General features: G+C 28.4%; 1 protein-coding gene and 1 non-coding gene across 2 annotated transcripts; both read left to right on the plus strand.

The window, feature by feature from the left end:
- Positions 1 to 36: 36 nt before the first annotated feature.
- On the plus strand, positions 37 to 4,507 carry LOC130802262 (putative glutamine amidotransferase GAT1_2.1). The gene is made up of 5 exons (XM_057666203.1): positions 37 to 272; positions 1,063 to 1,382; positions 1,809 to 2,228; positions 2,907 to 3,140; positions 3,873 to 4,507. Exons 1-5 carry the CDS (start codon positions 182 to 184, stop codon positions 4,065 to 4,067), a joined length of 1,260 nt encoding a protein of 419 aa, XP_057522186.1. The 5' UTR covers positions 37 to 181; the 3' UTR covers positions 4,068 to 4,507.
- Positions 4,508 to 5,089: 582 nt separating this feature from the next.
- TRNAN-GUU (transfer RNA asparagine (anticodon GUU)) lies at positions 5,090 to 5,163 on the plus strand. The gene has a single exon. It is a non-coding gene; the product is annotated as a tRNA-Asn (tRNA).
- Positions 5,164 to 13,842: the final 8,679 nt, after the last annotated feature.

Raw genomic sequence — 13,842 nt, forward strand, 5'->3', positions numbered from 1 at the left:
CAGTCAGCACAACTACCACTTTTCTCATCTATTGGGCAAATCGTTAGTCTTTATCTCCACTATAAATAGTCAACTATGGACTCCCATTATGATCAATTATTAATTGGATAAAGCTTCTTTCCTCCAAAAAATACTAAAAAAATTAAAATAAAAACATAAAAGCTTGGATCATAAATCTTTCATGGCAACTGAAGATCTCTCTACCATCCTCCCTCGAGTTGTCATCGTTTCTCGTCGAAGCGTACGCAAGAACAAGTTCGTCGATTTTGTAGGTAAAATGTTTATTTTTTATTAATAAAGCGATAAGATGTACACAACTCTTGAGACTAAATATAAACATCAAATGTTTTTCTTTAAATGAAATTATTTCGTAATTTGAAAACAAATTAATTAAAAGAATACTTATTTTTCAATAAATATTTCTATATTTAACTTCTTATATTCAATTTAAAGACCACAAAAGTCATTATATTCTTAGGCATAATTTTACTGTTATCATATTCATTTAAGAAATAATCGACATTAATAATCTTATATATTGCTCATCAACTGAAAATAAATCTACTTTATTGTTTTTCAGCAAATACAAGTATAATTATAAAAGATCAAAATTTTTAGGGATATTTGTTAAACAACTAATGGTTTCAGTGGCTAATTTATTTCACCAGTTGATTTTGAAAATGTTGGTAGAATCACTTTTATGCAATAAATTAGTTGATTAGATGGTTAGACAATCTGATTATCTATTTCTACGTAAATTATCTAAAGTTGACCAAAAAAACGATTTTGCTAAAACTTTTCCTCTATAAAAAAAAAGAAATTGTTAAGCCACCAGGCGTGAAGATTTAATTACATAGTATAATATTGTCTTCTTTGAGCTAAGCTCGTACGGATTTGATTTGGAGTACCTTTTAAAATCCTTATTACTAATTTACAGTTACATCAGTATGACTTATATATTTTGTTAATGTTTCTTTATTTTTTTGATGTGAGACTTATGATGTATACTCAACAAAAAGTCATAAACAAAGTGTGTAACTAACATGAATTTGGGTATCTCAGGTGAATACCATTTGGATCTAATAGTAAATTATGGAGCAGTACCCATAATAGTGCCCCGAGTGAGTGGTATACATATGGTTTTAGAGAGCTTTGAACCTATTCATGGTGTACTTTTATGTGAAGGTGAAGACGTAGATCCTTCCTTTTATGAATCCCACTTGAATAGTAGTGACCTTACACCTCAACAACTCGACGAAGTACGACAGCTTCACTCAAGTGACACCGCCATCGACAAGGAAAAAGACTCCATTGAGTTTCGCCTCGCCAAACTCTGCCTAGATCGCAACATTCCTTATCTTGGCATTTGTCGTGGGTCTCAGGTATGAAAAATTTTATAGTGGTTGCCTCTAAAATTTAAATTATATATAAACTAATAAATCAAACATATTTGATTATATAGGAAAATAATATAAAATTTAATTTAGTGATGTCTACTTGTAAACATATATTTAGTAGTATATTAGTATCTATTACACTTTACAAATTCTTGTGTTAGACAGTCTCATTATCAGATCTTATCCATAAATGTTATAAGTAGATTAAATAGCTTAATAAATATAATTCAATTCTAATTAGCTTGGGTCAAAATTTAAAAAACTTAAGAATTATTTATTGGTTTCTTTTCATTTTGTACTCTAATCAGTTTTTATTTACTGTTGAAAACAACAATTCAGATTTTATAATAGAAAAATCAATGTCTTACAAAAATTTAATTTTTTTGACTTTTTTTAATTATTTGGCTCTAGGTCCTTAATGTAGCATGTGGTGGGACCCTCTACCAAGACATAGAAACGGAGCTCCATAAAAAATTACCCGAAGATCAAAGACTAGCCCACATGAATTATGAAAATTATGATGGGCATAGGCATTTGGTTGAGGTTGTTAAAGGCACCCCTTTAAATAAATGGTTTAAAGAGTCATTGGTGGGTGATGACAAAATGGAGATGTTTGTTAATAGCTATCACCATCAAGGAGTTAAGCAATTGGCTAAAAGATTTGTTCCTATGGCATTTGCACCCGATGGGTTGATTGAAGGGTTTTATGACCCGAATAACTATAACCCGGATGAAGGGAAGTTTATTATGGGGCTCCAATTCCATCCGGAACGAATGAGGAAACATAATTCGGATGAGTTTGATTATTCGGGTTGTCCACGTGCTTATCAGGTAACAAAGTCGCTATATGTTTTTCTCATCTTACGCGACTCTGATTTCACTATATTCAATACATTATTTTACTCATTGAACATAATATTTTTTTAGTTTTGGGGTAGGATAGAGAATCTCTATAAGTATGAGAGAAATTAAATTAATCTTTCTTGTAGGCGGTGACTGGTGAGAATCAAATGTACTCCTATTATATCATGAGACTTTAACAAAGATAAAAAATCAATTCAATCAAAAGTTTATTAAACTGATAGTTAAAGCCTCTTGATGTCTAATGTCTTATCAATCACAAAGCTGAAAGAGAAAAACTCTTAATTAACCACTAGATTAATTCAAAATTTTATAATTCTATAGGATAAAAATTATAAAATATCCATCAAAACGAATCATGCATGATCCACTTGACAATGTTTTTGTTATATGTAAAGAACTAGAATAGCTTGATGAACAATAGTTACTTTGAAAATGTAACAACTAATGATGATGTGGGTATAGGGGTAATACAAATACTAACTAACATGAACAATATATAAAAACTGAAACCAACGTGACTTGAAATTTATATATACATGCAATTCGTTTAAACATCCGAATGTACATCTCTAACCTTATAATATATTATATGTCTTTCACCATGTTTTATAATTTTTGACATTGTATATTTTAATAATTAAACAGGAATTTGTAAAGGCAGTGGTCTCCTACCAAAGGAAGATCAATAGTACAAGTGTGACTAAGCCAATTAAGTTAGACCATACACTATTGGAGAAAAAGAGAAGAGTTTTAGTTAGAAGTTTTTCACTTGCAAGAGAGATTTATTTTGCAAAAGATGAGATTCATCCATCCGCAGAATCTGAGCTCAAAGTTGGGGAAGAATTTCTTAAGAAAAGTTCTAGCTCTAAGTTTCTCCAGGTATTTAATAATTTTTTTAATTGTCTTTATAACTATGATAATTAGATGAAAATATAAAAAAGAAATTGTATGTTTTAGTGTAGTCGTGAAATTTTTACTTAAACGCTTTAACCTTTTTTATTATTGTTCTTACAAAATTTAAGATTAATCTTATTGGTCGCAATTATTTTAAAAATCTTGATAATAACGAGTATGGTTTGTCATCATTCCACCCTCTTCAAACGTACAATGCTATAATGGTTGGCTTTGAAGCCAACCACTACAATTAATTTGGAGCAACTATACAAAAACTAATAAAATTTAATGTTAATGTGAGATTATTAATGATAACTTACAAATTTATATATAATAGTTTATGTCAAAAAATTAGAGGTTATTTCCTATAATAAATATTTTAAATGTATTTTGATGATTTTTAAAATTTTTAATTAGCATAAAAGTAAAGAACTTGAATTTTACTAGAATAATCAACGGTTGAAATTGAATGATTGTGGTGTTTGGCTTTAAAAGCTATTAAAACCATTAAAATTAACCCTCCTGAGACCCTGTTGATCATAACTTATACAAGTAGGATATGCATCATGATAATGGTGATTCTTATTAAATTTCGTATGATTTACTATTTATAGTAGGGCATTGATCGATCCCCCTTAATCTACTACATAGATCCGCCACTGCTTATATAACAAGTTTTAAATGTAATGGTTGTCATATTTTAATGTGGTTTTGCAGTCGAATATTGAAGTAAGTCAGCAACAAGAAACTAAGTGGAAAGAAGGTTGGGAGAACAGCCCAAAAGGAAATTTGGCGAGGAAAATCTTTGGAAAAATGCCGGTGGAACAACTTACTAACCTAGTTTCCTTTTACCAAACCATGGGTAAAATTTGTTCACAAGTATTGGATTTAAAAATCCATGGTATGTCTTAAAAGACATTACATATATACTCCCTTCAATTCACAGTTAATATCTTATATTGATCTGACATAAATATATAAAAAGGGTAGGAATCACTCTAAATAGCTAAGTGATTTGTGATTTTAAAGGTAAATTGATAAAAAAAATAAATACTTTTCAAAATTAAAGTGAAATTTTAAGAGTAAATTAGTAAAAAAAATAATTACTATAAATAGAAATGAGATATTTAAGGTGAACTTATCTAAGACGAAAATGAGACGTTTGAATTACAGGGAGTATGATGTTACGAAAGGGAGATTTAAGAAAATAGTGATTTGTGTTTTTAGTTTTGTAAATTGTGTAATATTAAAATTGCCGAAGTTATATAAATGTGTAATTGTGTATGATATGTATGATACTTGATATTTATGTTGTATTTATGGTTGTGAATGGATTTATTTGTTGAACTAAAGACAATGTAATTTCAGCGCTCATTTTAGATTACAACGTTGTTTCTCGGCCTCTTAAAATTTATTTGACGAATTTAAGTCATACATAACAAATTGTTTGTTTATTACATAATTTGGAGAAAAGAAAATTAATACAAGTATATTTGATTACGAATATAAAATAAGATGATATAACACAGTTGAAAAGTTAGCAAAAATAGAAAAATTAAATAGCAAGTGTAAAACTGTCCAAATGAAATATCAAGTGTAAAATTGAAAAACTAATGCAATGTAAAGGAACGAGTGATGCTGAATCCACATCTAACTACACAAGCTTTGCCCTTAAAATAAAAAATATCGTTTGTTTAATAATATACTACACTTCACTCTCTATTCCACTCGCTCACAACTCACAGCTCCTAAACTCTGAATTTAAAATTGTTGATACTATTTTATTGTAAAATAAGCATACAAAATCAAGAAATTAAATCAATTATCAGCTTGCAAGTAGAAAAATGTCTATTTCATGAGATTAATATATATATATATTCAATCAAATAAGTTTAGTTTAAGATAAATAAATTTAATTATAAAACATTATTAAAGCTGGAATAGCTCAGTTGGTTAGAGCGTGTGGCTGTTAACCACAAGGTCGGAGGTTCAAGCCCTCCTTCTAGCGTTTTGTTTTACTTATATATATCAAAATAACCCTTATGAATGATCTATTGGTATATAAATGGTACCAACTTTAATTTTAATCAAATAATAATAAATTTTGAAGTACCTTTTTTCTAGCATTATTTTTTATTTATCTGAATAACTATTGATGTATTGGTTAATTTTTTGAGTATAATTTATTATATATTAATTTATTATACATAAGTCACCATCATTATCTGAAAGGATTATTCCTCACTTCTTGAATAAATAATATAAAAGTTATAGAAAGATACTTATTTTGTCATTAACTAATTCCATATTTTTATTTAATTATGCACATTCCAAAAAACTAATTTACAAAAATATACTCGTATAGTCGTATATATGATGCATATTATTAAATAGAAATGATGAGTCATTGCCTATTACTCCATCCAATCACATTATAAGAATTGTTAATTAATTAATTATAATAATTAGGATTGTCTTATCGATTATCAAAAGTTTGGAGATTGTTTACCAAAAGTATTTTACACTCATTCCCTACCCTTTTCAGAACTTTTTCATTTCCATTTTCATTTCCTATTTTATTACCCATCACTTTCTCTCTCCCCTCTCAAACCCTCAAACCTAAAAGAACTGTTGAAGCCCTCACTAAAGATCCGGCCACCACGGCAACCACTGGAGCTCCGGCCACCGGCGACGATCTAGTACAGCTTTTGACAAGGTATGTTATACATTCTGCAGAATGTCGCGTGTTTATGTTGGAAACTTGGATGCACGCGTTTCTGAGCGTGATCTTGAAGATGAGTTCCGGGTTTTCGGCGTTATACGAAGGTCAGCTCTTCAATTGCATAAATTGTGCCATGTTTAAGCATATAATGTTTAAAGTATTTTTTTCCTGGATATGGTAGTTTTAAAAATCTTTATACAAATCATTAGATGTTGATTTCGAAGTATTATTACAAGTTACACCCATCATAGTATGGTTTCCTGAATCAGGTGTTTTTCTGCAGTGTATGGGTTGCACGGAGGCCTCCAGGCTATGCATTTATTGATTTTGATGATACTGGGGACGCTCTTGTCAATTTATTATTTTTGAAGCCATGTACTTTAATGTTTTTACTGTTAACTGTTTGCTCTTAAATCTTAATCAATTCTTTATATTTTATGATCTGCTTTTGCAAGTCTGCATTATTCTTGTTTTGTAATTATATGTTCGTTGTTAATGACAGTCTTTTCCTGTGCTTTATTTCGTTTGTCACTTGTGGGATGTAATGGTTTTCAACCTTTACGATGAATTAAGGTGGACTTGTAATCAATAGAGCTAGAAAGATATTATTTAAAGTTATGTAATTTTTTTCTTTATATTACAGAAAAAGATATACAGGTTAATGATATATCTTTTAAAAATAAGTTTTTCAAGTTTATCATATAATAACTAGTTATTTTTGGAAAAAATATAAAAGAATTTAAAAAACTCATAATTTAATTCCTTAGCTTGAACCAACCAGTCACAAAGAGAATCAATGAGCAGTTCATTCCGTTTCCTAAACTCAACCAAACGACTATGCTAAATTAAGGGAATCCATTCCTTTCTCCTTCACTCTCTTTCCTCATTCCATTCCGATTTTTTTGTGCGAACCAAACGGCCCCTAAGTAATTCAATATTACAAAGCTTTTCTACATACCTATATTATTTATGAAATGATTTACCGTCTTTTATTATCCTCTACAAATCTTGATTATAATTTCAATAAATGACATTCACGTGATATGATAATATGATGATTCAACACCTTATTAGGAAACCAAATGGCTAAATGCTTATCAAATCTTTTGTTGGTCTAAGGGGGTAACCGATAGAAACAGAAATATGGTCTTAGTCAACTCCAACCAAAAAACTCGATGTAAGTTTTATTTATTTTTTTAATTTTTAAAATAATATTTCATGTTAGTCCCTACCGAATCGCCTGATTAATAGGGTACCTACCTAAGATATTCATACACTAAACCACAAGGTCGCATAGTAATTAGTCGGTACATGGTTGTTTTATCATTGAGTCTACTATAAATAATCCATTTTAGAAGAAACCAAACACGTCGTAGGTGATGATAAATGAACTGAGGAATACAAAGGTCCACATGCATGCATCAGCAGGTGTCGATTTTCATAATAAGCTGAATAGGATAAAAAAGGTCCATGTATATATATATGTATAGTCACTAAAATAAAAAAATTTATGGTCACGATTGAGCCAAAAACTCATAATTGTAAAAGTAACTATGTTACACAGAAAGGTAACTATGAAATAATTTTTAAAATGTTCTTAATTTATAATATATTATTTTTTTTTATATAGTAGAAAAAACAAAAATTTTTCTCACCCTTCTCATTTTAAAATTCTTTTTATCTGATCATATATATATATATGGGGGACAGACTAAGGTGTATTTTCTTTGCATAATTTCTGAACCGACATGAATGATTTTATTTTATACGACCTTCCAATCTTTGAGAAGGTAAATCCAATAAATCAATGCCAATTATATAGATGCATTCAATCACCTTTATCTTATTTTTTTAAAAAAATTTAATCTTAAATAATTCAATATCATTGTTATTATATTTTATATATCCTGCTCACGTAAGTGATAATCAAGATATGAGAATCATTAGATAAAATAGATCACATTTCAAAAAAAAAAAATAAATCATATTTTTATCAAAATAAATAGATCATACCTTTATTAAAATAAGCGATTACGGTCTTTAAGACCTCTAACTCGAAAAAAATCTGCAAATAAAATAAATAACCAATGAAAATGATCCACTCCATGATTACCGGATATTAATATTGATAAATCTCTTACTTTCGATAAATTTGAGCTATACATGATACAATATGCATGTAACACATTTTTAGTTCATCATAGCTTAAATTTAGTTGAGTCCATCACTTTAATATTATAGTATTACAAGTCAGCATAACAAAAAATTATAGTCTAATATGAAAAAAGCGTGAAAATGTGAAGAGTAAGGTATGAAGTGTGAACGCAATAACTCGAGATTAAGGAAGATATGCTCTATCACTAATCTACCACACCTATATATGATGTATGCATATCTATATATATAAATAACAAGTAAACTGTAATTATAGTTTTTATGAGCGAAATAAATTAGAGATAAAGAGATGATGATATGAGTTGTAACCAAAAGGAAGATAAGTGAGTGATGTCATGAATACATAAATACTTAAAATAATAAATTTAATGTAAAGCATGGAGATTTTTAAATGTTAAAATATTTCATATTGGAGGATCAAGACTTCCTATCATCACCTTATCCATTGAAAACGAGAGCTAAAATTATTGAACAAGTTCAATTTGTATGCAAATAGAAAAAATTCAATTCAAAACTCAAGTGAAGAAAGCAATCTTAGTTGACCATATTGTCATGTAATTGATATTATGTACGTATGTAAACACGAACATCGGTAGATATTTGTCTGTTTCAATGAATTAGTCTCATTTAGTATCAAGATTAAGAAGTTGGATTTGGTGGAATAAAGTAACAAGGTTTATATAAGTAAAAGAAAATATAAATTTAAAACTGATAAGATCATGACCAAAAATAGAAATAAGACAATAAATTTATTAAAAAATACTAAATTAGAAAATAAGACAAAATAATATGATGGAAGAGTACATTTTTTTGCTCTTCACTTATTTTTGTTCATAAAGCTAGATAAGCACAAAAATAAAATAAGTAAATTGTAGCTAAACTACATAAAAAGACTTGAATTTGTAGACTTTTTTATTAAGATTTAGGGCGAAGTTAAAAATTCAAATTAAAGGAGACAAATAGCAAATTTGTATTTAAAAGAATATTGTTGAATGATCAATATACTAGCAAAGTAATTATATAAAAATATATTAAAAATTTAAATTTTTTTATTTTAAATGGATTATAAAGGAAAGATTATTCAAGGGTTTGAACATGTTTAATTACAATGGAGCCAACTAGCCACCACATCGACAAACAATGATCTTATCATCTCTCCATTACCAAATATATTAAGTAAACCTTAATCCTAAAGAGATAAATCATTACTAGAAAACTACGTAATCCCTCAATATTCAATAAATACAGCATATATTCTATTAATACTACCAATCCATAACACTATTCCCCTATAAAATTAATAATATATACTCTATTTATTCTTCTGATATAAAACAATTTATTTAAAAAAACATTCATATATTTAAATTAAATAATGCTATGCTATTTTAGAAGGACAAATAAAGTAACGAGTATAAAACATGTATCATGCCTCGATATAAAATTATAATTGTAATGTGAAAATGCATTTTTTTATTCCAATTATTTTTTTCTTTAAAAAAATTAGGCTGCCTAACTGATAAGCATAGTATGAATTCTATATAATAAAGTCTGTTGTGAATGAGCTAATGCAATGGTGAAGAAACAAACATAAAAGAGATGCAAAGATAAACAACCAAAATAGAGCACAACTATGGAAGAAGCTAAACACACAATATATGAGGTATCTAAGGATACCTCCTACTCAAACAAAGTATCTTATCATTAATATACTCAACAATACATTAATGACTCACCTTACAAGCTTTAAGAACAATCTCCCAAAGCAAAGACCTCACCTTTAATGGTGGTCTCTCACAAAATCACTAATACAATGAAGAACTCTCTTGGATAAACACTAGTTCTTTTTAGTGCATTAGCTTCACTCATATAACCCTTATAGTGCTCTAAGACTCCTTATATAGTCATAAAACACATTGGACAAACCTAGGACAAAAGGCTTAAAAGCCCACAAAAAACCCGCATAAAATAGAATGTCGCTTATTTGTGTGTTGAACCTCGCTAGGGTCGAGCATTATAAGGGTTATATGAGGTGATCAAACTTCCTTGCTCTTGGATAAAATATATGCTCTCATACTTCCTTGCCATCATCACTTTTCTCTCAAACGTGCAAGCCAAGGAGTACGCTACGAGGTGATTGAACTCACCTCCATCAAGGTGAGAGTTGATGCTTGACTCAACAAAGTCCATGTAGATTGTAGGTGAAATGTTGTGCTTCTAATCTTCTAATAATACATATCAATTAATTAATTACTTATTAGTATTGCCATATGTATTGAGATTTAATTATTCCGAATAGTATGTATTATAGCTTATCAAATTATCATGAAGTCATAAAACTAGGATTTGATTAGCTAAGCTAGATTAGTGTATTTAATCATCTATACTAGGATTAGTTAGCTTTGTTAAGGAACGTGTAGAGTCCACTACATTCCTACGTGTGACAAAGGTTGTGTTCTAGTAGATTGATCGTAGGCTTGCAACCTCAGAGTTCACCGTGTTGGCCCTACTAATCGTGAATGATCTGTATTTTAGATTCACTATTGTGAATGATCTGTTTGAGTATAAAATTATCTGTTTTGAGCTGAGCTCTTACGGCCTTGTTTTCGGGCACTTCTCAAAAGGCCTCTAACTGATTTAGAATTGAAATACATATATGTTTATCAACTCTTTTTTAGTTCCTCCATCTATTAGGACTTGAAACGTACACTCAATAGAATATCCTACTAGTGAACGTACTCTTTGAATAAAAAGAATCCATTTTCTAAACGATTCTAGCTTTGGTACTTTGGCGAGCTTTTGAGATTCTTTTCATGGCCAGTCTTTAATGTATTGAAAGGATATCGATATGATCAGATCATTTGCGTAAAGCCTGAAAAATCAATAGGATCGAGGAAATTAACTTAAACACTTTCTTCTTACATTCTAAAATTAAAAATATACGAAATAAGATTGATGAATGAATAGTGTTCGTTTGTATGCAAATGTGGCAAGGACGACACGAGAGCACAACACAAATTAGTTAGTGCAATTAATAATTTAATAATTATTATAACATAATCAAGGTCCACATTATTTAATAATTAAACAAACTCCACCAATAATTACTTTATAGTTTGACTTGACTTCTAATAATTTTTAAATATATTCTACTTATTTTACATTATTTTGGATTATAAAAATTTTTTCTTCAAAATGATGCAAAATAACATATTGGTAGATGAATAATATTTGTTATGCATGTTGTCATTTAGAGCGTATAATGGTTTTCGGAAGTAATAAATTAATTAATAAGTAATTAATTGGAAATATCCCAAAATTGCAAAGTTATTAATTTTGTAAAAAGTATTTTTCACCGATCACGAAAAGGCTCGCGGGTCGCGAGTTTTCCAAGCAAAGTTTCTATTTTGGAAAAAACACAATTCGCGGGTAGCGAATTTCTTCACTTGTCACAAGTTTCGCGTTGTTTTTTGCAATGTTCGTTTTATTCGGTTTTGTTAGTTGTGCTATAACTACCTACGGTTAATATGGTTATATTAACTGAATAATTGGAATGGATTGATTTAATATCGACATTGGTTCGTGAATCGATGTTACGTTTTTTGGAGTGACATGTTACTTCATGAAATGGTGTAAGCTCATCTATAAATATAGAAGACATGTGTAAGTTATTTCTGATATGAGATATACATGGAATATACATGCATTCTCTGAATTCTTCTCTTTTCTAGAACTTTACATAGAGAACTTGCAATCCTCGATTGTAAATTTCCTTTTCTTTTTCAATTTAAGTTTTCTCATGTCATTCTAATTTCCTTGTACTAGGAATTTAGTGTAATTCTTTGTATCTCAGAATATATGTTCGGTATATATTCACAAGGACCGTAGTAGGGAGAAAATGATGTTTTAGAATAGAGTATCCCGCCTAGAATTAATATTAAGTTCAATACAAAATCTTCTTGTTACTATGTTTGATATATGGTGATTCTCGATGATGAAGTTTACATTTGTTGTATGTTAAGTAAAGATTTGAACTTATTATATATTTTTATAACCTATTAAATTTATGTAACTTTATTTTATATATTTGTTTAATGAGATTAAAGTCACAGATTACAACAATGCATATGTTGCAAGGACAACACAAGAGCGTAGCACAAATTAGTAATAGCAAATAATTATTTAATAATAATTATAACATAATCAAGGTCCACATTTAAGTAATAATTAAGTAAACCCCACAAAAAAATAATTTATAGCTTGACCTGACCACTTAACAATATATTTTTATTTCATTATAAATAATTTTTATTAAAATGATACAAAATAAATAAAACAGATTGGTGATCAACACATGGTTTTAAATGAGATGAGATGAATGGGAAAGAAACAAGGCAGTGAGATGTTAATAAGTGTTAGATCAGCACATACTCAGCTTTGACCCGTCCTAGACATTCCCTCCCTTGGATAAACACTTTCCTTCGTGGCATGCTTTTATTTTTCAAATTATTACTACTTTCTTTTTGTATAACAATTCTTAGATCTAAACCTTTTGTTCACTATCATTTTATATTATAATTTATATGAGAAGCTAAATACTCCCTTCGTTCCTTTTTTATCTTCCACATTACTATAACGGGTAGTTTCAAAAGTTGTTCCACTTTAGAATACTTTCTATTTTTAGAAAGTTTTTATCTCATACTTCTAATGTACCTATTTTCTTTTATTTATAATTATTTTCTCTCTCATACTTCTAATACAATCATTATTTCACACTACTATTTAATTAAAATAATACCCACTACAACCTCATACTTCCAATACAATCATTACTTCCCACTATTATATAATTAAAATAATACCCACTACCACCAAAGATTCTCTTTTTCTTAATCTTTGTGAAATACCCAAATAGGAAGAACAAATAGGAACGGAGGGAGTAACCTTTAAGGTTCTGATTAGCCATTTTTAGCCAATCTAATTGGTAAAGTTTTATTTTTTTAAAAAAAACTATATATAATTATGAAGTTATGTTCTACGGAAAAATATAAGCAAAAATTAATTTTCTTTTATTTGATTATTAGAGATATTTTTTGTTAAGAAAGTAGAAATGAAGATGACTACGACGTGAAATTAATGGAATTTATAAGTTTTTGTTAATTCTAAAGGAAAATATTTAGAAAGGGATAGAAAAAAATATTTTTCATCTCGCTTTTCACCGTGAATTGTTTGTAAATGAACAATAAAAAAACTAGTGAAAAAAAATACAAAAATTTTTTCTCAAATGAATATCGTACACCATTAAAACTTAAAAATGTAATATTTATGAAGTAAAAATTTTAAATTTTTTTGTTCATAAACTCTAGAGACTACATACTTCGTTCTATTATTTTACACTTCTTAGAAAAAGAAAAAAGATTTTTTCTAATTATATTATATAATATAGAGCCTATATATTAATCATATATAGTGGTATAAAATGAGTTTTTATATGAAAAAAACATATATTATTAAATGATTTTGTATTGTATAACATACAAAACGAAATAATAACAATTTATATGTAACAATACGTATTCAGTTTATCATATAATAGTATCTTGAATTTATCTTTTCTCCAGGCTTTAACATAGAAGTTTGAATCTTTTAGCAACAACCTGGCCATTGCATCGGTAACGAGTTTCCTCATTTTCCTCCCACCATTCACTATTAGTCCAATAATAATTATAATATTATTATTCTTTATTACTAAAATAAAATAATAAACCTAAATCACAACCACCCAACAAA

Source organism: Amaranthus tricolor, chromosome 16, assembly GCF_026212465.1.
Source record: "Amaranthus tricolor cultivar Red isolate AtriRed21 chromosome 16, ASM2621246v1, whole genome shotgun sequence".
Classification (NCBI taxonomy): Eukaryota; Viridiplantae; Streptophyta; class Magnoliopsida; order Caryophyllales; family Amaranthaceae; genus Amaranthus; species Amaranthus tricolor.

Excerpts from the sequence above, each read along its gene's own strand:
- LOC130802262 (XM_057666203.1), top strand. The coding sequence starts at position 182 with ATGGCAACTGAAGATCTCTCTACCATCCTCCCTCGAGTTGTCATCGTT. Across the intron at positions 1,383-1,808 it reads GCATTTGTCGTGGGTCTCAG|GTCCTTAATGTAGCATGTGG; the intron begins GTATGAAAAATT and ends ATTTGGCTCTAG. Across the intron at positions 3,141-3,872 it reads CTAGCTCTAAGTTTCTCCAG|TCGAATATTGAAGTAAGTCA; the intron begins GTATTTAATAAT and ends GTGGTTTTGCAG.